The sequence below is a fragment of the Polypterus senegalus genome, chromosome 1, assembly GCF_016835505.1.
Source record: "Polypterus senegalus isolate Bchr_013 chromosome 1, ASM1683550v1, whole genome shotgun sequence".
NCBI lineage: Eukaryota > Metazoa > Chordata > Cladistia > Polypteriformes > Polypteridae > Polypterus > Polypterus senegalus.
This window is the reverse complement of record NC_053154.1, coordinates 128,040,292-128,067,434: the sequence shown is the minus strand read 5'-3', so window position 1 is coordinate 128,067,434 and position 27,143 is coordinate 128,040,292. Positions and strand designations below refer to the sequence as shown.

Here is a 27,143-nt window from a genome sequence, read left to right as displayed (position 1 = left end):
ACTATAAGCTACATATCTAGAAAGCCTTAATAATGTATTTATACTATGGTACATTAAGATAATATAATCTGAAACACAAAAAATTAACCAAAGAAAAATTTGTTTTATATCCAAAATATGAATTAAATGTCTAAATTATACTTTTAGAAGTTACACTTAAAAATGTGGGTTTATGTTATGCACGGTCCCATTGCTTTACTTTTTAAAATGTATACCAATATTATATAGGGTAAGGTAAGAGTACAGGACCACATACATTTAAAAAACATAAAACATTTCAATTCAATACTATTTCACTCTATGCTCACTTGTCCCATTAAGTGAATTAACAAAACTCCAAGTCTGAACAACTAGAGCACCTTATCTGTACCAATACTCTCCAGAAATCTATTAGGAATTCCCAGGCACTCTAAATCTATTCAAGAAACATAAACACACACAAAGTACAATCAAATGATAAAATATATTATAAAAAATATTACATCAGTTACAGATTCATTTTCTTTTCCCTATTTAATTCAACATTCAAAAATCATCAGAAAAATGAATACACAAATATTCACAGTGCATACAAGAGTACAATAGTTAGTGCTGCTGCCACAATGCTCCTAGAAGCCAAGTTCAGTTTTCTGGAGACATCACAATCTGGGTGTAGTTTGCATTTTTTTCCCATTTGTGCTAGTTTTCTATAACATCCAAGAGATGCGTTTTAAGTTATGACTAAATAATGGCCTTAGAAAAATTAGGTGTGCATGTGCCCTACTATGATGTAGTGTCCTTCTCACAGACAGGCAGTGTGGCATTGTGGCTAAGTCTTTGGATTTCACACTCTGAGGTTGTGGGTTTTAATCAAGCAACCATGAGCAAGTCATATCATACCATACTCAAATTGGAAAATCAAAAAAAAATCTAACAAACTGTCGTCTTCAAGTCGCCTTGAATAAAGGTGTCAGCAAATATGCAAATGATAACAATATTGGTTCCTGCAATGGATTTACTGGTGTTGGTATAAAATGTAAATTCAAAAAACTGAACTGAAAAATCTACATGAGGAAATGAATGAGTAGATAGATTCCCTAAACAATGCAATAATATATTTGAACACCACTGGGGTAATGACGATAGTTGCGCCTGCAGGAGGGAAAAAAAACAAAAAACACACAAACATTATGAATATATGCAAATACTAAGATACTGTAAGTTATTATTGGATGACGAAAATCTCTGTATTTTTAAATAACTCAAGATGTGCAGTTACAGGAAATCTTACCCAGAATGCATTAACAACTGTTAGATGATCACTTTTTGAGTTTTTTGATAATTCTCTCCTCTTTGTATCTGCCAGCTTTTCTTTTCCCTGCAAGTGAAAATAGTTGTAACTACATTTTCCATTAAAAGTAAGCAATTAACTCTAGTTCCTAAAATAAAATCCTTTTTTAAAAAAAAAGAGAGATGGAAGTTGGATGAAAAGAGGAGATTTGAAAAGCCAGCAGCAATTAGGCATGTGAAGCACATTAATTACATGTAAAACCAAATTAATATTAAAGAAGAGCAGTTACATCAGTAAAAATATTATGTGTGATTCTTAGTAAGCAAAAGCAGAAATAATCAAAATAATTAAGAAAAAACAAGATAAACTCTTAACAAGCAAGAACAGGAGAGATTTTGCAATTTCATGAAGAATCTACAAGCCTTCAAAAAATTTTCCCATGCTTAAAGTCTGATCCAAAAAAACATTTATATATAAAGTATCTACATATTTATTGCAGAGTTGACAGACTCATTCACTGACTCGTTCATCAACAAAAACACTCTTTCATGTTTAGCTAAAAAACTGAAATTTGGCAGGTTGTTACATCTAGGACAGTCAGCGTCACCCATTGTGATATGCCAATATTTAGAGGTAACCATTCCTAGAAACACTGGTATTTGTCATTAATAATGTTCTTGCAAGTGAACACACTGCATCCCACTATTTTGGCACAGCACTGACAGCAATCTCACAGAGAAATTTGGGTGTGCCTGTTTATGCAAATGAAGGCCATCTGCAGAACTGAACTGAAAGGAACAAAGTTCAGTGAAGTTCAAAGAAGACATGTTTAGTGAGCGTTTGCCAGATGCTATGGCTGTCAGTGTTGTCAACGTATCATGCAACTAATCCAGTATGAAAGGTACATAATATAAATATTACCCCAATCCCCTTTGTCTTATCTGCAAACCTGTGCAAATGCCAAAATGGAGGCTACAATTCACTGCTCCTGACATTCACAAAGTTTAAATAAGAGCACTGAGAAATGTGACAAGTCATCAAAGGTAAAAAATACAGTTTTTTTCCCCTCAACTACTTTGGCATAACAATTTAATTGTCTCGCTGGATTACAGTGTTTATATGAAGCAGTGTTTCTCAACCTTTGTGGCTTTGGCACCCAGTTTTACCTTTTTAATTTCCTTGATGACACACAGACAGCATTTAAAGGGGAAGGGGGGAAGGCTCCCCTTTATTAATCAAGTGCAATTAGATGAGCAGGGAGAAGGGGTGTCCCCTTGTTGAAATGTGGCAGTTAGAAAATGAATGGGGTTTTAACTCTTGTTCTGTGAGACTTTGTTTTTTCTATTTTCTTTTTTTTTCCCCATTTTCTGGAGATTTCTTCTTCACAAAACTGGTTTTGAAATTATTTGCTGTTTATGTTGTGCAAATTTTATCTGCATGATTGTACACTGTTACTTTCAAGCAATAAAATAAAAAATGTAATAAAAAAAGAAATGGGAGAAAATAAAGACACTACACTCTTGCAATAATTTCCAAGGAATGTAGTTCAAGAAACAAAGAAATTCAAATACAGTAAATATACATTTTTTGTTATTCTAATATATAAAACCAGCACACGCACATGCACACACAAACTGTTGAAGGACTGTGGTCTGCTTTATTGCTGTTCAAAGGGCAGGGGACTAAAGTGATAGTTCTCAAATGAAAGCTGTCATTTCAAGGTCATAATGACTTCTTGCATAACCATCCTAAGGGAATTCTTCACTATAGACTGCTATAGTAAATGATTTTGTCATCCAACTATGATGCTTACCATAACTGGAAAAATACTTAAGGAGTTCTAACTTTTGCAGGACAGTTCTGCTGATAAGGAGTTTCCTGCATAGATTTTCCAAAATATTAAAAATAAAACATTGTATAAACCTAATAGTCATCCACCTTCCAGGAACAACAGACAAATCACTCTCCACCCCAAGGACAGGAATCAAATACTATGCGAGAATTATTAACATTACACTTCAAATCACATCTTAATTATGAAAGGGAATTGAACGTAACCAGCTACTAACTGTCTGTCTAATATAAACAAAAATCTTTGGAGGGAGACGAGACATGATCTGTGTAGCGTATGCTGTCAAGTTGCGTACGCGCCTTCCATTGCGTCTCCAACTCTGATGCGAGGTTTTGGATGTTCCCCAAATCAAGGCACTGAAAAATGACGACTGTCTAAAACTGTGATTTTAGTTCCCTCTCCTTTGTCTTTCTCAGATCGGTTTTTGGAAGGAAGTCAGTTTCGTAGTTTTTATGAACAGTTCGAAAGTGCCTTTCCACATTTTCCTTCTTTGGAATAGCAATGATAGATTGACAGATCAGACAAACGCACTCCGACTGTGACATTGTGAGAAAAAAAAACCTCTTCCAACTCCACATCCAGCCCATACCCTCCCCAAACAATTTTTTTTTAATCCCTTCTTTAGTCAATATAAATTGGAAGGCTAACTAGATCACAGCCGGAGTTTTACAGTAGCTCGCGTATTTGATCGTGCGTGCAGGATGACAATGTGTTAGAAGAAAAGAGATCTTAGACTGGCCGCCCTGTATGTCAATCAAGTGGCAAATGTCATAGGGAGGATATATGATAGACTAACGTTTTGAATGCAACGCGATCTACCAGCACTACCTTTGCGATCTACCGGTCGATCGCGATCGACGCATTGGGCACCCCTGCTCTACAGGCTTACTTCTCTTTAATTTATCTACTGTATCCTACTTGAACTCCTGGTAATTACTAGGCAAACTCTGGGGGGCTTTCAACTAACTTAGCAACTAAAGGCATATGCAAGAGTCTACTATGAAAAGTTCATTACAGTTTTACTGTATCACTTGGAAGCCAAAGCTGATTCTATTAGCTGTATAACTCAAACCATTTATTTAGGTGTGAACACTAAGAAGCAAAATTCAACCCATATAATTCAGAACCTCGGGACATTAGAACACTAGAAGAACCTCTACACATATTACAAGGAAACAAAGTTCTATCTATGGATTTGATTGATAAAATAAAAACATCACATCTCTGTGAATCATGCATAGACATGACTCTTAAGGCTTTGATTAGCCCTTTAACAATCTCCAAGATTCAGGATGCTGTCAAGTCTCTACAAACCAGAAAGGTCACAGGCCAAGGTGGTTATCAAGAAGTATTTTATTTAAAATTCTTTGTTACATTAGACACTTAATGGTTGCCATATTCACAAAAGCATGACAAGCTAATTTTACCTGTAACGCTACCAAGAAAAATAAAAACAGTTTATAATGTGCTTCTTAAGTCAGATATTTTTACTGAGCAACAATTTTAAGGATGTGGCCAAAAATCCCGAACGAAGACTAGAGAAAATGCTTTCCTTATAATTTCACAAAATCAAAAAACATTTGTTAAAAAAAGTTAATATCTATCAAAAGTGCAACACTCGAATAGCCATAGACAAGAAATTGTACCCTAGTTGTTACGTGCACGTTTTGCCCAGGACACCAACAGCCACTAACTACTGTCAATTAAATATACATTCAACGGTGTAGCATTTACTCAGAATATGATACCAATAAAAGACAAACTTTCAGGCTGACTTATTCCTGTCAACCACAAACTCACAAAATAATCCCATCCACTGTAAACCATACAGATTATTACTGATGGAAGGAGCTTGGTATTATCACTTAAAAAGATTTTTATACTGAAAATTGATTTACATTGTTTGAACAACAGTATCTCAAATATAACACACTTCATTTACTATAGACAAGTTAAGAGACATTGCTACAAGAAACCTATCCAACTTCTCTGATCTTCCTTCAATACCTTCTATGGAGATTATACTATCTTGCAAGAATGACATAGCTTACCAGTTTATCAGTTTCCTTAAAAAAAGTTAATCCGTAAATAATCTAAGGCAACAGTGAAAAGGGAGGTTTCAATTAAAATTTCTAACAGTAAATGAAAATCAGCTACTGCTAAAACAAACTCCTTACACATTTGTTAGATATAGAGGCATAATTCAACTTAAATTGATACAGTATATTGCCACATGTATCTCTACCTTTGTAGAGATAAATGTCAGCAATATACATGTTATATAGTAGGCTCTTGTAATTCGTGGGCTTACAATTTGAAGATCTGCCTGTCACAGGTTTGTCATTAATAAAAATTATTTTTCAAGTAGTATATAGGAAAGATGCCATTCCCTCAATATTATGCAACTGACTTAAAGTAAGGACTCTTGACCAGTGAAGTGTCGGGGGTGGGGGGGTCTTTCAAATTAAACATACAGTTATTGTGGGAATGTCACCTTTCATGTTTACTATGTATGCTGCCTTTCCAGGAAGTAACTGGTACAAAGATTCCATATGTTTCTATTGTAGTACAGTACAGTATGGTACAGTAATTACATATCATTTCACCTGCTTTTGGTGTTATATTTATAACTGCATTGTACTGTCTAGAATTTATTTATTTTTATTGGTTATGTATGTTATTGGTAAGGTTTTTGATCAGCAATACAGGAAGTGATGTGGGGTGTCAAAAACATATCCCAGGATTTTCACATTCGTGGGGGTTTGGGGCAAGGGATAGCTGTATACATATAAAGACCCCTCCATATTATTGGCAACACTAGTAAAAAGAAGTAAAAAAAAAACTCTGTAAAAAGAAAAAAAAACACCATTTGATAATTTGCCTTAATTTCACACTGAAAAAAATTTTGGAAATCCAAACTTTAGTTGAGGTAAACTTATTCTAAGAAAAACATATTCCCTCATCAATAAATTATTATTTTTAACAAAACCACATGTGTCAACATTACTAGCAACCCATGACATTTTTATGAACACATGGCCTCCGTTGAAATTTTTATAAACAAAGTTTAACTGAAGAATCTTTTCCGGTTCCATTTATTTCTGTTTAAGTTAATCAAAGTGTGTAGAAATTTTCAAGCAGTGATCCATGGCTTCCTGTTTCACGTGGGTATAAACAAGAGGTGGCACAAATGTCAAAATCACTTATACATCCATCAACATGGGAAAGATAAGAGAACATACAATTCAAACAGGAGAAAGAAAGTGTTGACTTTCAGAAGTCAGAAAATAGCTATAAAATTGCCACTCACTTGAACATGCCCATGCATATAGTTAGGGCAACAACTGAAATGTTCAAATCAACTGGAACGTTTGCCAACTTGCCTAAATGAGGACCCAAGTTTATTCTGCCCACATGCACAGTGAGCAGGATGGCAAATATCATGTTTGGAGAAAGCAAGACAAAAGTAATATCTTGGTGTCACCAACTCTACAAAACTATCAAGAGATGTCACCTTCATGCCAATAGATTATTTGGAAGGCATGCCAGAAAAAAGTCTTTCCTGTCATTTAATCAGAAACACAAACACCTTTATTAGACGTCTTGATTCTTTGTATATCACCTTGATATTTTTTCAGAATCCTATCCATAGTAGCATTTTAGTTGAATACATCATTGTGATTAATATACTTTGCAAATAAATAAACAAATAAATAAAGTTTGTCAGGAAAACATCAGTAAAGAAATAAATAAAGCATGAGACCCACTGTATATCACCAGCCTGTTTTATTTTAGGCAAGAATTGTGACTTTTGTGATTCCAAAATGTTTTAAGGAAATCACAAAGATATCCTTATACTTGAGAACAAACAAATACCTAACATGAATGTTCCATTTGTGAAAGAGGGTAACATATGCAAGTGCTTACATTGTGAAAGGTGTTATATCAAATTATCAATGACTCCTAAATGAAAGTTACAGTTGCTCAATTCCAGTGTCAATGGATCACTGTTTTGAAATGCTTTTTTTGAACCGAATTACATGTTAATGGTACAAACACTCACAACATGTGTATAGTGGAATTGGTTCTGTAAGACATGTGAATTCCAAAAAAATTCAGCACCCTGAGATTTCAAAGACTGGACAACTGAATCAAAATAAACATCAATAACAGCATGGACCAAATGATTAAACAAATTAAGATTGCTGTTCGAAAATTAAACAACAATTTTGAATATAATTTGTCTTTGTATTTTTTTCTTTCAAAATAGGCAATGTCTATTAATGCTGACAAGCAGGTCTTTTGCCATTCTTGAACACACAAAGAAATTATTAGACGAGTGCAGGGTGCTTTATTTTTGACTGTTTCTTTCTTTTTCCCATTCAAATCTAAGTCAAATACCCATCTTTTAATAGCCATAAAATTAAAGTAATTAAGCTTTCAGCATTGCTTTATACATAGTAACTTGGCTCAGCATACTTAACTCTTCCTAAGCCTCCAACAGATAAGAGATTTTCACTGCATCGCCAAGAATACAACAGGCATAGTGATCTAGCAGAAAGCACAGCAATAACTAATGTTTTTTGGTACCAAAAGTACAGAATGTAAACAAAAAAGTTTGCATGCTTCGGGAAAACTAAAGTATGTAGGAGAGTTGCAGCTATGAACATTTTAATACAAGAGTTGTACTATGTAAAAGAAGTGGTCAGCAATGATCAGGGATAATACAGTGTGTGCATGTGTGAGTGAGTGAAACAAAGCCCCTTATGGACTAAATTAAGTGAGTTAGTGTATGAAGAAATCTGTACTATGGCACTAAACTTTAAGAGAGAAAGAAAAAACTCCCTTTCAACTAAGACATCAAATAACACTTTCCTACTATGTTCAGTTTCAAGGAACAAACTTAACGTGGAGTTAGGTATTTTATTTTTTTCAATAAATCCAAACCCAGCTGGAAATAATAATAATGTAACTGATCAGTCTACCCTTACTAATAAAGCATTGATGATGCACAATAAGGCACTTAAAACAATTTGCTAAATAGTCAACATGAGCCTACTGTGGGTCATTCCATATCTTTCCATGTCTGTCTATTTCACTATATCACCATCTCCAGTATAAACTGAAAGATCTTTTAGATCTCAAATGGGATCAATTTTGTTATTTGCTAGCATTTTTACTCTAGTTAGGCAAATTTACTTTTTTCTTCTTCAAAATTATGAAAAACTAAGTAAAAACAAAAATGGAATCACTTTATCTGATTTCTAAGAGTATTTTTCAAAGGAAAAGGTCACAGGGATTTAAGCAAGAATCAAACCAGGACAATACTGTATCTCTCGTAAACTCCCTGTGAAATACAAATAAATGTAACTCACCAAAATATATCATAATATTACTATGTAGTGTATACTGTGTTGTACTCATGTCCTTATTGAAAAGGAAGCTGATCCCTTAAGATACCGGTTGTTTAAGTAAATATGATTTGAAAATTGAGTTGAAATACTAAAGAGTATTATTCATTATTACATTACATAGCACTTTTCATATAAAGCTGCATCAGATAACTGAAGACATACAAAATGAACAGCACTTAAAACTGCTCAGCCAGCGTGTAGATTAGAAAGATCAGAGAATGCAACATTATTTAATAACCATCTACTATTATTTTTGTGAGTATTACACCCAAATGATCTTCAATAGCTAATGCCAGTCATTTTGGGTTTTGACAAAATGTATTTCAGTTGATATGGGTACATTTACATTTGAATTTAATGAGATATATACATATACAGTATCTTTTTGGTATAAGTGTATTTTGTCAAAAAGATGAAGTACTAACAAGGAAACAGCATTCTGGATTTGGATGCACATTCCTTACATGTCTTCAGGAAATATCCAAAATGAAATAAAAAATCTGTGATACTGGAAAACCTGAATAGATGCAACTAATATAAAACCAGAAACTTTAACTATATTAAAAAAATGAAAACTTAAAACTGCTTAAAAATGTTTTTGCTAAGCAAAAGAAAACACAATTATTATAGTTTTACTTTTATTCTTAGCAGCAGTGGCATTCAGCAACTAAGTAAAAAATACAAATATTGCTAAAGTATCACTGGACAATTTTGACATAGGTCAAATGTATTTTGACAAATAGACACACTGTTAATTAGAATCAAATCTCCCAGCTGTGCAAATTCTCTAGCATTTGTGTGTTCCTCTGGTATTTCAAAGCAGTGCATATTAGGTTAAACAGTGACTCTAAACTGACCAATTGTGAGGTGTGTGTGAGAGTTAGTCTACTCTACGATAAGCATGACACCTTAGCCAGGGTTGATTCTTATCTTCTACTAGGGCTGCTGGCATAGATAATAACTCCACCAGGTCACCAACTGCATAAGCAGGTCAGAAAATAGATTAAACAATATACTACATCATAATATTTTCAAAATGAAACAGAAACAATAAAGAAGAATGAAGGACTTGTTGTTTGCTACCATACAAATAGCTCTTAAATAAGAAGTATGTATGAAATAACAAGGCAGAAATAATAATACTTTACCAATGGAATGACAAAAGGATCTTTGAAGCTGAGGCTTGCTGCTATAATTAACACAGGATCCAAGCAACCCAGTAATGCACCAAACAGTATCATTTTTCCAATGTGTGGCTCAACTGGTAATCGCGCCAAGTGAAAACCAAGAGGAGTAAGTTCTTCGTTCTTGTCCAGTGCATTCTGAAAAATGAACAAAAATAAATATTATTATAAAACGCTCCTCTTGAATAATGCACCATGAACCATAATTTATTGAACAACAGTTATTTACAGGTAACTTGTCTTACCATAAGATAACACAAAGCAATCAAATTACTTCTTACCCCGAAAAAATCACTATGTAGTAAAGAAGGATATTGCGGAGTAAAGTCTGGAGTAAATTCAAGAGTATGCACAATTCTGAATTTCATTAGTAACTGTGTAGCAGTTTCATCTTGCATTAATAAACATTTGTCTGAATACTAGCTCTTGAAGCCACAACATGTTAATCCTGTATAAATTATTTTTCAAAGTATCTCCTGAAAACATTACATACCAATCTCAAAAATGTTTAACTCAATTTAGAGCTGCAGGGGGCAAGTCAATCCTGGTCCAACTCACGGCAGACTCATGTCTGAAGCAGATGCTTTCAACAGATCCAGTCACACACATACAGGACCAACTAAAAATAACCAATTAATATGCATGTCTTTGTAACGTAATATGCAAGAAAGCATGAAATTCAGATACAGGCGCCGGGACAGCAGCACTAACCAGTAAATATTTGGTGAAGCATTTATTTTAGTTATTATATATTATTAATGAATAAGAATTTTAATGTGTTAAAGGTGTCTACGGTACTGAGTACTTCAGATCATTAAACCAATCAAAATCCTCCCCATAAGAAGGTCTATAAAAGCATGTATCAAGCAGGCTATCCAGTTGGATCTCAAAGTTAGTTTTTTTTGTGGGCAGAAATGGCTGCTGGTTTTCCCTTCAATCTATCACTTAAATTGTTGAGTTACTTTTTATGAACATTTTGTGAAACAGAGGATAACAGTATTTATGAGTCATTTACTTGTTCTTTTAAAAAGAGTGCATACCAGTTGATAATTGGCAGCAGGATAAAGATTTGCCTGGAATGAAAATCTGCAGCCACTAAATTTGAGACTGTATGACAAAATATAAACCTCTTTACCAGTATCTGCTTAACATGCAAGTTATACTGCACTATTCTACTAAAGAGTAAGTTGACTAAAAGTGTGGAAAGAATCCAGACTCTGATATACACTTGACTACTTTTCATTACATGCAGCTTCTTCACAGATGGAACAGAAAATAAACTACCAGCAGCACCAGGTATTGCCAGGGCAAGTAATTTTAAGGCTGAACTTTGTATCTTCTATAAACGGTGTTTCCTATCAAGTACCCTCCCAGGTACAAATGAAATTAATTTATTTCAGTGCTCAACATTCAGGTAAAAGCACTGTCCTTAAAACTCATTTTAGTGGAAACACATCAAAATCCAAAAAAAGAAAAATTATTGCATGGTTAAAAGAAAGTGTTCCGAAGTAAACTAGTGTCACTTCTCGGTAAAATGCAATGTGCATGCAAAATTTTGAGACTGGACCAAGTGTGTGGGAAAAGAAAAAAAAACACATACATCCACATTATTAAGCTTTATATATTAGACTAGCGGTGTTACTTAGCTTTGCCCAGGGTATTTTCTAAGTCTATGTGCCTCATTTATTGTGCTATTGGTTAGTCATATGTATCAGAAGTACTATTTAAGTAACCACTTTTCTGTATAATATTTATTATTGTTGTTTTTTTAGTTCACTTGAGATGCTTACTGTTGAACATACTGAATGAAGTACTTGATGACATACTGCCTCAATATACTGTGGATTTGAATAAATATCTACCAACAAAAGTAACTAATTACGTTTACTCACTCAAAAGCACTGTCCTGTTCTCTTCTTATCATATTCTGAAAAAAATAGCATCTCTATCGGCTATAAAAAAATCACATGTCATTCTATTCAGTGGTGGTTTGGCTACATCAGTTAATTTATGGAGTTTTCTATTTTTTTTTTTTTACTTTTTTTAAATGTCAAAAAGCACTTAACACTGATCGTTGATCGATATAGCAAACTTAATAACAATATACATGTGGACAACAGTGTTGGCTTTTTAAAAAACACAAAGTTTGGCACCGACATATAAAATGCACTGTAATCAGCTTATCTCAGGTTTATTGTCATACATGTGACACATCCCTTGGTCTACCAAAGCAATCAACAACTCTAATGCAATATTTCTCCCCATTTCTAATTGCTCTATAGTGTCAAAAAATGGGGTAAATACACAGAACAGAACGCAAGTAATCCTCAAAACAATATAATAGTGCAATAGAAATATTACAAGTACAGAGCAGAATTCAACAGTAGATGATATTACATAATATAATTTGGGTTTGTACTAATGTGTTATTAAGCACACACTATTTCAAGCTAATTTCAACAACATGACAAGTGCTTCATCTTAAACCAGTGGCCTGTACAATTCTCCAGTTCACAATTCACTCTACCACCTATATGATGCAAAGAAACAGGAATTTCACAGCGCAAAATATGGATGTAAAATATACAGGAACTTTATCAGTGCTGTCAACTACTTCTTTGACACTTTGTAAAGCACTTTGAGGTTACACTGTTTTTATGAAGATGTGCTATAGAAGTAAAACACACACACACATAATGATATCATGAAGTTGAAAATATTATGTGAAAGAGAAGGAGCATATATGAGTATTACCAGAGCCATTAAATGAGTTATTGCTAAGTTTATTGTTTCTTCAGATGGAGGGTCCATGGTTTTCCACAGAAATAAAGCAATCCTGCCCAGTTTCAATATCTGCAATTACAAAACATAATGGAATAATTACTGCATTTACATTGTCTCTTTTCAGGAAATTAAAGGAAAAATGAACACTACAAGCTACTAAAAAATATTAAACACACTTCAATTTCTGTAAAATCTTAATTAGTTATAACAATCAAAAAACACTTAAACTTTGTTATTTACAAAATTCAAAATGTAAAAAAAAAAAGTAAAGAAATGAGAAAAAATTAAACAAAACAACAAAAAACAAAACAAAAGAGAAAAAACATAAAAAAAACTATTAGCACATTTTGCTGAATTCTGACAAAAGTAAGAAATTGTTTGTTGGGAAATGTCCAAATAAAATAAAGAAAACTGAACCAGCAATTATTAAAATTTAAAGAGTAGAAAAGCAGAATTGGAATCTTAGACATCAGTGATGATATCAGTGTGAAAATAATAAAAATTGTAATATGTTCAAAATACCTTTATTTGTAAACAGAGTTCTTCCAGTGGTGTTCTCATTATCTCTGGTAACTGATAATCATCAAGTAGAGTAGCTCTTAGCTTATTATACAAATGATAACATTTACCAGGTTTAACTCTGCAACAAACAAAAAGAGTGAAAGGAAGTGTTTATATAAATTTGAAATTAGAAAACTATTTACAAAGATCACAAAGCTTATGATACAATGGGCTTCAATCAGGGACAGCAATGGAAAATACTGCTACAACATTAAGCAATATTAAAACATCCATGATAAAAATCTGAAGTTACTTGTCTCATAATCCAGTTCATCCAGTCATATGCTTACAAAGTCTAAAACTTATGCATTTTGTGCTAAATATATATTTTCAAAACATCTAAATAATGCATAAACATGAAGCTTGATCTTGTTAGAACAAGATTGTGGTTTAGTATTGGTTTAATTGGGCCCCACTGGCTCTAATTGAAGCTCATTGTATCATACACTTTGTGATGCCCTTCCTCCATAAAAACACAATATTAATTTATTTTTTTCCGATCATTACACTCAATACAAGCTAAGTAACAGATGAGAATAAAATCGTTTTTGGGAAGTATTCTTTAACTTTCTGCTTAGATAATGATAGTATATAAATACAGAGGTGTCATCATTTATTTGGCAATTTATCATCACTGAATGTAATCTATATTCATTATTTTAAAAATTTTAATTTGATATTAATATAAGCCTGCTTAACATATTGCACTCAGCACTAAGTGCCTAACTGAAGAGAAATCTCTGGTAAATTCACAACATAACATTCTCAAACAATTTAATCCAATGCAAGAGGGGCTGGAGTCAATCCCAGATGAAAACCCACATTAACACAGGTTCTTATTTTTAAAAAAGGCTTAAATGTATAATGTTTTTGAAAGAAATGTTTTATTTTATCTATGTAGAAATATCATATGGCATAATTACTGCTGTTAGTAGCTAAGGTAAATAAAGATCACATTTTGTAACTGATAACTGGTAATCTACTGTAAATATGCTAAAAAAAATACAATTATAAAAACAGAAATACCTTCCAGCACGACCTTTTCTCTGTTTTGCATTGGCAAGACTGACCCACTCTGCTGTCATAGTACTGATATTGTTTTGAGTATCAAAATGAGTCTCTTTTATCTTTCCACCATCAATTACATGAACAATATCTTCTATGGTTATACTGAAAGAGAAGAAATGAAGTTTTTTTTTTTTTTAAATACAACAGAAAGTGAATGTGTCTTTATCAGTCTATCTGGCCATAATTAATGCAGCTTCAGAGAAACATTTACACATTACTGGTTTTTGTCACTGAGTAACCTGGAAGAAAAACTAGGAAATCATCCTGCCGGATCAACAGCTTGATAAATACTAAGTGGTTTGTCACTTTCAGTTTCAAAATAACATACAAACAAACCAGACAGACAGAACTTTATTTGTCCTTATGGGGAAATTTGGGTTTTTATTAACACTCTTTAAAAAATAAATGAATAAACAAACAAACAAAAAAAAACACACACACACTTTGGTCTAAACACGCACCAGAATGTCCAGCAAGCCGCATGTTGGCATCGCTCCAAGCCTCAAAATGAGTGAACAAACAGCGCCAGATGATAAAACAGCCTTGCCATCTACTTCATTAGAGTTAATTGCCAGACGTGGTTCATTTTCGCTCGCATGGGAGTGGTTTGGTTCTGAAAAGACTGATGTCGCTCAAAAGACGGCAATCTGCAAACTATGTGGTAACTCGGCTGCCGTTAAAGACAGCTCGACAACTAACTTGTTTTACCATTTGCGAAATAACCACTGTACAGAACACGAAGAATACAAAAAGCTTAAGGAGTCAACTGTCCAGCACAAGTCTAAAGTAACCAAGGTACAAGCACAAAAACACACTCAGCAAACTTAGCAGACTCATTCTGAGAAAAAGTGCCTTACGACAAGAAAAGCAACAGATGGCATGACACAACAAACGCCGTCACCAATTACATCGCAAAAGATAAGGTGCCAATTCAAGTGGTTGAGAGAGATGGTTTTAAACAACTTTTGAATACTTTAGACCCAAGGTACACAATGCCTGGCCTAAAATATTTCAGTCAACCACCTCTGCCTAAGTTGTATGATTTGTGTTGCCAAACTCTGATGCATAAACTGCAAAAGGCTTCACATTTTGCCACAACGGATTTATGGTCAAGCCGAACATCTGAGCCATACCTTTCCCTGATGGTGCATTTAATTGAAGAAAACTGGCAAATGCAAAGCTTCTGTTTGCAAACATCCTACTTCCCACAAGATCACACTGGTGACATCATTGCGCAAGGTCTGAAAAATGCGCTGGCATTATGGTCACTGCGAGAAGACCGCATGGTTTGCATGACAACAGACAGCGGGGCTAATGTTGTCAGTGCACTACGGATTAATAACTGGAAGAGGCTACCTTGTTTGGGCATAGGCTTCATATTGTGATTGGTGAGTAATTTGGGGTTCCTCTATAAAATGCAGTTTAGGTTAAATTGATATTATTTATTATGACGTTTAAAAATACAAAAAGACCTGATAAGTAAAGCTATAGATGACAAAAATACAATTCAATATAATTTCAAATAATACATTATAATGGAATTATTGTTATCGTCAAAGTCCCAGAAAATATCGAGATATTTTTTCTTACCAATATCACACACCCCTACTTCCTAGAATAATAAAATCTGCTCTTTATAAATACAACTAGCAAAATACCCACGCTTCGCAGTGGCGAAGTACTGCTTTAAAATTTTTTTTAAGAAGAAAATTAAACCTTTTTAAACTAAGGTAAAATATACCAATAATTATTTGTTAAGGATCTCTTTGTATACCACATTGTGAGTTCGGCCCTCAGGTTGTAATATGACCAAGCTGTGCGCAGTTTTTACTCTTGAGCATGCAACGTACAGTTGGCCATGTGAACAGTAATCTTATTTCAAATCCCACAGCTTGGATTGCTGCTGTCATAATCGGTTTGAGTTTCATGGTTTGTTTCAATTACGACAGTATTTGTAGGACTTGTGTTGAAGAGACATTCTGCATCTGTCAAGCGTTGCAAGTATACAACCAGTTTCATCGATAACTTCACATTCAGCTTTTGAGAGTTTAAACATTCATAAACATTAAAGTATCCACTACTGAAATCGTCACCTGTGAAACTAATATGTTTAAGAGGCGAAGTTGTCGAAAGGTGTGAAATATTTGCCCATTTCGGTACACTTGAAAGCGACAACCGAACAATTCAGCGGCAGCCATCCACTCACATGCAGATCCATAGATGAAGGGCTTAAGCATTTCACTCTTATAGTGCTCCTGTGTAATATAATTATCTCCTGTACCGTCATCAGTCCACACCTTGAACCTGTCCCAGTCATTCAATACATAAGACACAATGTTCCTCCAGATATCAAGAGTGAGCCTGATATGGCCGTGCAATATGTAACAAAGAGAATGGAAAAGGTAGGTGCCATCTCCGGGCATGGAAACCACTCGGTAAGTGACAGTTCTTTGATCGATGGTGATCACCTCGATAGACATGTTAATGGGGGTACGGTTGGAATGATAAAGGAAATGGGTACCTGATCAAAGCAAAGTAAGTCTAAAATACCTACACAATAACTATAATCGTAATAAATGAACAATAAAACAGCAGAGAAGCCGTGGATTAAATAAAAAGGCTGTAGTTATCAGCAGGGAGACGTGAATGCCGTGGCGAAGCAAGGAAGGGAATGTAGAGACTGGAGCGATGGACGGCCTTATATAGGCAGGCAGCCAACAACGTGGGAGGCGTTGGGATGGGGGACCCAACGCTGCCTCACACGGTGACCGAGCTGCAGGCTATGGACGTACAGTATATATGTACGTAAGTAGGATTCAGTTAGCGTTGGGAACCCGCGTGCCAAATTTCTTGAAGATGGGCCCATAAGTAACAAAGACCGTTGAAAATTTCAAAATGGCGGCCAACAGTGGCATCATACCACCGAAATAAGTACGTACATTGGTTTCGGTTAGCGCAGGGAAGCTGCCTACCAAATTTCGTGAAGATGGGGCCATAAATAAGAAAGTTCAACATGGCGGACGTTGTCGACTGTCATGACCGCTACGCGTAGAATTTCTAAATTAAACCTGCTTAACTTTTGTAAGTAAGCTGTAAGGAATGAGCCTGCCAAATTTCAGCCTTCTACCTACACGGGAAGTTGGAGAATGAATGAATGAATGAATGAATGAATGAATGAGTGAGTGAGTGAGTGAGTGAGGTCTTTTATTAGTATAGATAAGCACTGTAGCCAATACTAAAATGTTTAAAACATTTAATAGGAACGAGGTTATCAAACTAAGTATATTAACACCAAAACTATGTGATATATTTAGGTCTTCTTGTAAAACTCAGAAAACTAATCTCTTAAGAAACAGCAATTTTTCATCTATGACACCAACTTAACATAATCTGAAATGTATCCTTTCAAAATTTATATAAGTAGAAAAGGATTTTTTTCTTTTGAGGCCGAGGACAGCTTTGTGATGGTGTGTGTGCGTATGTGTAACAAACACTCCAATCTCCTACTTAAATGTTAAAACTGGCTGTGGAAGTAACAATTACTACACCTACTTAGATCATTCTTCACAAAGTGAATGTTCTCATAACCTATTATCTTATCACTTACAAAAAGCCCTGTCACATTATCTGGTTTTTCCAGTCATTTTCTGTTGCAGACTTCATTTATATAATCATAGTGGGTTGGAAGTTGCTGTGGCATGGTCCACCATTTGTGTAGTTTTACATCCCCAGTGATCCAAATCCAACCAGTTTGCAACTCAACCCAACAGAGTCAGATTTTGTCATAGAGTTCATACACGGGTTCATGTGTATAGTATGTGAGAGATGACAACCTATAAGCACTAACCTGGAAGTACAATGCTTATAACACAGCTACAAGGAATAAGGGACAATGATGTTTTAGATTTTGCAAACAGAAAACAGGATCATCTGTCTGATATCTTGTGTTTTATGTACGAGAATGGAATGGAAGAAGGAAAAAAGAACAAAATCCAGATATATTGGACATGTTAAATTCTGTCTAATTTGTCATCCCCTGTGATTTATGGTTATGTAATCTGACACCCTAAAGAGATGTGCTCAGCAGCAGAAGTCATTATATTTAACATTCTGTTCATCTACAAGCTGTGTAATGTGATGCTGACCTGAAACAAACTCCTCTAACAAGTAAGACAACGGAGCATGTGATTCTTTCCTTGACATTAATGTTTCTGAAAGTCAACATTTCAAAAAGGGAAATCCCAAAGGATAATATCCTGGCACTTTTGATTGAAAAAAAAAATAGCTGACAAAAAATACCTGCAATAGAAAAAGTACAAAGCCATAGTAGACACAAGGAAGATGCTTCAGAATAAGATGTTAAACTGAATCTACTGTATACTAATAAAAGGCAAAGCCCTCACTGACTGACTCACTGACTCACTCACTGACTCATCACTAATTCTCCAAGTTCCCGTGTAGGTAGAAGGCTGAAATTTGGCAGGCTCATTCCTTACAGCTTACTTACAAAAGTTGGGCAGGTTTCATTTCGAAATTCTACACGTAATGGTCATAACTGGAAGCTATTTTTCTCCATATACTGCAATGGAGTTGAGCTGGATGGCCATGGGGGGCGGAGTTTGATGTGACATCATCACGCCTACCACGTAATCACGTGAACTGACTATCAACGCAGTACGTAGAAAACCAGGAAGAGCTCAAAAAAGTGCTGAACAAAACATGCATTATATAATTGAGAAGGCAGCGAAACAATAAGAAGCGAGCGACTGACATATACAACCATATTCATGAGTTCTGCTACTTCGGAAACAAAGCACGGTGTAACCCTAAAGTTTAAATTAAGTTCATAGACAGGCTGCCGCTGGCGTTTGTAATTTAGTGCCTGCCCATATAAGGCCGTCCGTCAGCGGCAATCCAATAGAAACACTGCCGCTAAATATTCACTGGTGAAGGACTGTGCTTATGCAGAGGAAGATGAGATGGTCAGGGTGGTGTTTGGCACAAACTCAGCAAAACTTCGAGAGAAACTTTTAAGTGTCGGGTCTTAACTAACATTACATACAGTCATGGACATCACTTGAAATGGCACCAGCACAGCTGGGAACCTTCGATGCAAGAACACCAAGTGGCTCACGTGAACTGACGCAGTGCACAGACAAAAAGCAACAGTTCCAAAGAGTGCTGAACAAAAACCGAATTACACAATTGAGAAGGCAGCAAAAAAATATGAAGCGTCTGATACATACAAGCATATTCATAAGTGCAGCTACTGCAGAAACAAAGCACACGGTGGAAAAAGTCAATGTCCCGCTAAACGAAGACAGTGTAAAAAAAAACCCGTGCATGCAGTGTGTCACATCTCAGATAAAGAGGAAGACAAGCTATTTATTGATGCAGTAAGAGACAAATCGATGAATGAAACCTCTTATCTTTACAACGCTTGACAAACACGGAATGTAACTTGAACACAACACATCCTACAAATACGACACTGATTGAAAGAAATAATGATAATCAAATCCTTGATGACAGCAACACTCAATAACACTCACAAAACAATTACTGTATATTGACAATCATGTTACGTTATTTTTAAAATGTTACCTTTTCTTTTTCATAACTTCTTTAACACACTACTTCACTGCAAATATATATATATACCTCGATCTACGTACTCTCAAATAGACAAGCCACACGCCATGGCGCAATTGTAGAGGCTTCGCCTCTAGCGCCGACATCGGAGGTTCGATTCCCGAGAGGGGATGCACTGAGTATGTACGCGCGCTTCCCGTTTCATTTTACCTTGGTTTTGTGCACACTGAAAAGCAAGCAAAATTAGATGCATTACAGAAAGCGGACTGTGTGGCTCTTACTGGGGATCATTGGACTTCCGTGACCGTTAGTAATTCTAATTACATCTAATTACAAAATGTTCAATGATCACACTGTTTTAGCCTAATGTACAAAATAATTTTGGCTGAGGTTACTCAGAGTTTAAAGATTAAGTTGGTCAAATTATTTTTTATGTTTCTGACTTATTTTTTTAAGAAGAAAAACTGCACTTTATGTTGAAATTTTGGTTATTATTATTTAAAGCCAATACCATTCTGAAAATGTACTTAAAGTACTTAAAATACCACTTTATTTTTAAGTCTGCCCAATTTTAGCCAGGGATGATATTTTTGTTTCTATTTTGAATTCAAATGCAGTTTAAAAGCATTTCTTTTTTCAGAAATTAAAACAGCTTAAGTTTACAATATTCATGTCCATGTTATTATCATTATTTGATTCTGTCGCCCACTAAAACCCTTTTAAATTAAAAAAAAACATTTGCGATTTGGGGAAAATTTACGTGTGCGATTACATACGATTAATCAAGATTAATTCTTACACAGCCTCTAATTAATTGGATATTTTTTTTTAATCGAGTCCCACCCCTAATATATATATATATATATATATAGAAATATATATATGTAGATTTCTATATATATATACTGTATGTGTATATACAGTATATATGTAGATATGTATATATATGTGTGTGTGTGCATATATGTATATATATATATATATATATATATATATATATATGTTTATATTTGTATATGTGCAGAATACCAGCTTAGAGAAGTAGTGTTAAAGAAGTTATGAAAAGAAAAGTAAACATTTTAAATATAACATAAGATGATTGTTAATGTAATTGTTTTGTCATTGATATGAGTGTTGTTGTCATATCTATCTATATATATCTATATCTATATATATATCTATATATATATATATCTATATCTATATATATCTATATATCTATCTATATATATATATATATCTATATATCTATATATCTATATATATCTATATATCTATCTATATATATCTATATATCTATCTATATATATATATATATATATATATATATATATACTAATAAAAGGCAAAGCCCTCACTCACTCACTGACTCATCACTAATTCTCCAACTTCCGTGTAGGTAGAAGGCTGAAATTTGGCAGGCTTATTCCTTACAGCTTACTTACAAAAGTTGGGCAGGTTTCATTTCGAAATTCTACATAAGGGTCATAACTGGAAGCTATTTTTCCCCATATAATGTAATGGAGTCTTGAGTTGGAGATGGCGGGAGGGAGTTTAGTGTGACATCATCACGCCTCCTACGTAAGTGCGTAGAGAACAAGGAAGAACTCCAGCGATGAGCACAAAGCGCCATTTCACAATTGAGAAGGCAGAAAAACATTATGAAGCAAATGATGCATATCACGGAAACAAAGCGCGTGAACCGTAAGTTTATATTAAATTAAGTTCATAGACAGGCTGCCACTAGCGTTTGTAATTTAGTGCCTGCCCATATAAGGCCGTCCATCAGCGGCAATCCAATACAAACACTGCGGTAAATATTCACGTGTGAAGGACTGTGCTTATGCAGAGGAAGATGAGATGGTCAGGGTGGTGTTTGGCACAAACTCATTGAAACTGCGAGAGAAACTTTTAAGTGCGGGTCTTAGCTGACATTACGAGATGGCACCAGTACAGCTGGGAACCTTGATGCAAGAACACCAAGCGGCTCCGTGAACTGGCGCGTGCACAGACAAAAGCAACAGTTCCAAAGAGTGCTGAACAAAACCGAATTACACAATTGAGAAGGCAGCAAAAAATATGAGCGTCTTATACATACAATCATATTCATAAGTGCAGCTACTGCGGAAACAAAGCACCGCGTGGAAAAAGTGAATGTCCTGCTAAAGGAAGACAGTGTAAAAAAACCGTGCATGCAGTTTGTCACATCACAGATAAAAGGAAGGCGAGCTGTTTATTGATGCAGTAAGGAACTAATCGATGAATGAAACCTCTTATCTTTACAGCGATTGACAAACGGAATGTAACTTGAACACATCCTACAAATCGAGCCTGATTGAAAGAAATAATGATAATCAAATCCTTGATGACAGCAACATTCAATAACACTCACAAAACAATTACTGTATATTGACAATTATGTTACGTTATTTTTAAAATGTTCCCTTTTCTTTTCATAACTTCTACTTCTCCACTGCGATACGGGTATATATATATAAATGTATATATATACCCGATCTACAATACATACTTTAGCATAGACAAGCCACACGCTGTGGCTAATTGTAAGTCTTAAGCCTCTAACGCCGACATTGAGGTTGATTCGAGAGGGTGTACTGACTATGCAGCTACCGATTCATTTACCTTAGCATCTCCTTGGTTTGGGGCGTATGAAAAAATATTAGGTTAGCAGAATCATGTTACGTTATTTTTAAAATTTTCCCTTTCTTAGCACAAGCACAGCTGAGAAGCTTGATGCATGTACTCCATAGCAGCGTTAAAAATAGCATTTAATCACACTTTCAATTCCAAACAAGCGGGAACTTTTGTCAATGCATGATTTCCTGGTACATCCATTACACTGATGCACACATCACAGCTACAAAAATGTTAGAGTCGGAATAAAGCGCGTTCCTCGACTGATCATTTCGACTACCGAAGCCTTGATAAAAGCATGGTTTTGTGCACACTGAAAAGCAAGCAAAATTAGATGCATTACAGAGCGGACTTTGTGGCTCTTACTGGGGATCATTGGACTTCCGTGACCGTTAGTAATTCTAAATACATCTAATTACAAAATGTTCAATGATCACACTGTTTTAGCCTAATGTACAAAATAATTTTGGCTAATGTTACTCAGAGTTTAAAGAGTAAGCTGGTCAAATTACCTTTTATGTTTCTGACTTATTTTTTAAGAAGAAAAACTGCACTTTATGGTGAAATTTTGGTTATTATTATTTAAAGACAATACTATTCTGAAAATGTACTTAAAGTACTTAAACTACCACTTTATTTTTAAGTCTGCCCAATTTTAACCAGGGATGATATTTTTGTTTCTGTTTTGAATTCAAATGCAGTTTAAAGCTTTTTTCAGAAATTAAAACAGCTTCAGTTTACAATATTCATGTCCATGTCTATTATTTGATTCTGTAAGCCCACTAAAACCGTTTTAAATAAAAAAAAACATTTGCGATTTGGGGCAAATTCGTGTGCGATTACATACGATTAATCAAGATTAATTCTTACACAGCCTCTAATTAATTGGATTAATTTTTTAATCGAGTCCCACCCCTAATATATATATATATGTAGATATATATATGTAGATTTGTATATATATGTGTATATACAGTATATATGTAGATATGTATATGTGTATATACAGTATGTATATATGTGTGTGTGTATATATACAGTATGTGTATATACATGTATATGTATATATATGTATGTGTGTATATCTATATATATATATATATATATATAAACTGTATATATATGTGTATAGATGTGTATATATATATATTTATATATATGTTTTTATGTATATATATGTTTATATATGTGTCTGTGTGTGTGTGTATATATATATATATATATATATATATATATATATATATATATATATATATATATATATATATATATGCCAGCAACACTCATGACAATTACAAAACAATTACATTGTCAATCATGTTACGTTATTATTAAAATGTTTCCTTTTCTTTTTACTTCTCCGCTGCCAATCGCAGGTATTTTGCTATATATATATACTAGCAGAATACCCGCGCTTCGCAGCGGAGAAGTAGTGTGTTAAAGAAGTTATGAAAAAGAAAAGCAACACACACATTATACACATATATATAGTTATATATATATACATATACACACATACATATATATACATATATACACATACTGTATATATACACACACACATATATACATACTGTATATACATATCTACATATATACTGTATATACACATATATATACAAATCTACATATATATATATTAGGTGGGACTCGATTAAAAAATTAATCCAATTAATTAGAGGCTGTGTAAGAATTAATCTTGATTAATCGATGTAATCGACACGAATTTGCCCCAAATCGCAAATTTTTTTATTATTTTTTTTTAATTTAAAACGGTTTTAGTGGGCTTACAGAATCAAATAATAGACATGGACATGAATATTGTAAACTGAAGCTGTTTTAATTTCTGAAAAAAGCTTTAAACTGCATTTGAATTCAAAACAGAAACAAAAATATCATCCCTGGTTAAAATTGGGCAGACTTAAAAATAAAGTGGTAGTTTAAGTACTTTAAGTACATTTTCAGAATAGTATTGTCTTTAAATAATAATAACCAAAATTTCACCATAAAGTGCAGTTTTTCTTCTTAAAAAATAAGTCAGAAACATAAAAGGTAATTTGACCAGCTTACTTTTAAACTCTGAGTAACATTAGCCAAAATTATTTTGTACATTAGGCTAAAACAGTGTGATCATTGAACATTTTGTAATTAGATGTATTTAGAATTACTAACGGTCACGGAAGTCCAATGATCCCCAGTAAGAGCCACAAAGTCCGCTTCTGTAATGCATCTAATTTTGCTTGCTTTTCAGTGTGCACAAAACCATGCTTTTATCAAGGCTTCGCTGGTAGTCGAAATGATCAGTCGTAGGAACGCGCTTTATTCCGACTCTAACATTTTTGTAGCTGTGATGTGTGCATCAGTGTAATGGATGTACCAGGAAATCATGCATTGACAAAAGTTCCCGCTTGTTTGGAATTGAAAGTGTGATTAAATGCGCTATTTTTAACGCTATGGAGTACATGCATCAAGCTTCTCAGCTGTGCTTGTGCTAAGAAAGGGAAAATTTTAAAAATAACGTAACATGATTCTGCTAACCTAATATTTTTTCATACGCCCCAAACCAAGGAGATGCTAAGGTAAATGAATCGGTAGCTGCATATAGTCAGTACACCCTCTCGAATCAACCTCAATGTCGGCGCTAGAGGCTTAAGACTCTACAATTAGCCACAGCGCAGTGGCTTGTCTATGCTAAAGTATGTATTGTAGATCGGGTATATATATACATTTATATATATATACCCGTATCGCAGTGGAGAAGTAGAAGTTATGAAAAGAAAAGGGAACATTTTAAAAATAACGTAACATGATTGTCAATATACAGTAATTGTTTTGTGAGTGTTATTGAATGTTGCTGTCATCAAGGATTTGATTATCATTATTTCTTTCAATCAGGCTCGTATTTGTAGGATGTGTTCAAGTTACATTCCGTGTTTGTCAATCGCTGTAAAGATAAGAGGTTTCATTCATCGATTAGTTCCTTACTGCATCAATAAACAGCTCGTTCCTTTTATCTGTGATGTGACAAACTGCATGCACGGTTTTTTTACACTGTCTTCCTTTAGCAGGACATTCACTTTTTCCACCGTGTGCTTTGTTTCCGCAGTAGCTGCACTTATGAATATGATTGTATGTATAAGACGCTTCATATTTTTTGCTGCCTTCTCAATTGTGTAATTCGGTTTTGTTCAGCACTCTTTGGAACTGTTGCTTTTGTCTGTGCACTGCGCCAGTTCACGGAGCCGCTTGGTGTTCTTGCATCAAGGTTCCCAGCTGTACTGGTGCCATCTCGTAATGTCAGCTAAGACCCGCACTTAAAAGTTTCTCTCGCAGTTTCAATGAGTTTGTGCCAAACACCACCCTGACCATCTCATCTTCCTCTGCATAAGCACAGTCCTTCACACGTGAATATTTACCGCAGTGTTTGTATTGGATTGCCGCTGATGGACGGCCTTATATGGGCAGGCACTAAATTACAAACGCTAGTGGCAGCCTGTCTATGAACTTAATTTAATATAAACTTACGGTTCACGCCCTGCTTTGTTTCCGCATATGCATCATTTGCTTCATAATGTTTTTCTGCCTTCTCAATTGTGAAATGGCGCTTTGTGCTCATCGCTGGAGTTCTTCCTTGTTCTCTACGCACTTACGTAGGAGGCGTGATGATGTCACACGAAACTCCGCCCGCCATCTCCAACTCAAGACTCCATTACATTATATGGGGAAAAATAGCTTCCAGTTATGACCCTTATGCGTAGAATTTCGAATGAAACCTGCCCAACTTTTGTAAGTAAGCTGTAAGGAATAAGCCTGCCAAATTTCAGCCTTCTACCTACACGGAAGTTGGAGAATTAGTGATGAGTCAGTGAGTGAGTCAGTGAGTGAGTGAGGGCTTTGCCTTTTTAGTATATATATATATATATATATATATATATATATATATATATATATATATAGATATAGATATATATATATATATAGATATATATATATATAGATATATATATATATAGATAGATATATATATATATAGATATATATATATATAGATATATATAGATAGATATGACAACAACACTCATATCAATGACAAAACAATTACATTAACAATCATCTTACGTTATATTTAAAATGTTTACTTTTCTTTTTCATAACTTCTTTAACACACTACTTCTCTCATGGCTGGTATTCTGCTAGTATATATATATATATATATATGCCAGCAACACTCATGACAATGACAAAACAATTACATTATCAATCATGTTACGTTATTATTAAAATGTTTCCTTTTCTTTTTAATTCTGTTCTGCCAAGCACGGGTATTTTGCTATATATATATATATATATATATATATATATATATATATAAAACAAACCGGATTCCAAAAAGTTGGGACACTAAACAAATTGTGAATAAAACTGAATGCAATGATGTGGAGATGGCAAATGTCAATATTTTATTTGTAATAGAACGTAGATGACAGATCAAACGTTTAATCCGAGTAAATGTATCATTTTAAAGGAAAAATATGTTGATTCAAAATTTCACGGTGTCAACAAATCCCAAAAAAGTTGGGACAAGTAGCAATAAGAGGCTGGAAAAAGTAAATTTGAGCATAACGAAGAGCTGGAAGACCAATAAACACTAATTAGGTCAATTGGCAACATGATTGGGTATAAAAAGAGCTTCTCAGAGTGGCAGTGTCTCTCAGAAGCCAAGATGGGTAGAGGATCACCAATTCCCACAATGTTGCGCAGAA

General features: G+C 34.3%; 1 protein-coding gene across 2 annotated transcripts in view; it reads right to left on the bottom strand.

The window, feature by feature from the left end:
* Positions 1-27,143, bottom strand: part of dhx36 (DEAH (Asp-Glu-Ala-His) box polypeptide 36) — a 108,038-nt gene that overhangs the window by 20,259 nt on the left and 60,636 nt on the right. Inside the window, exons 15-20 of one of the 2 annotated variants that reach the window (XM_039757518.1) lie at positions 14,092-14,235; positions 13,027-13,144; positions 12,475-12,573; positions 9,685-9,858; positions 1,271-1,357; positions 473-1,131 (exon numbers count right to left, since the gene is read on the bottom strand). In XM_039757518.1, the coding sequence (XP_039613452.1) occupies positions 910-1,131; positions 1,271-1,357; positions 9,685-9,858; positions 12,475-12,573; positions 13,027-13,144; positions 14,092-14,235 (844 nt within the window). In that variant the 3' untranslated portion in view covers positions 473-909. Of the gene's footprint in view, positions 1-472; positions 1,132-1,270; positions 1,358-9,684; positions 9,859-12,474; positions 12,574-13,026; positions 13,145-14,091; positions 14,236-27,143 lie in introns of those variants that run through there. The other variant, XM_039757508.1, reaches the window with a different exon arrangement.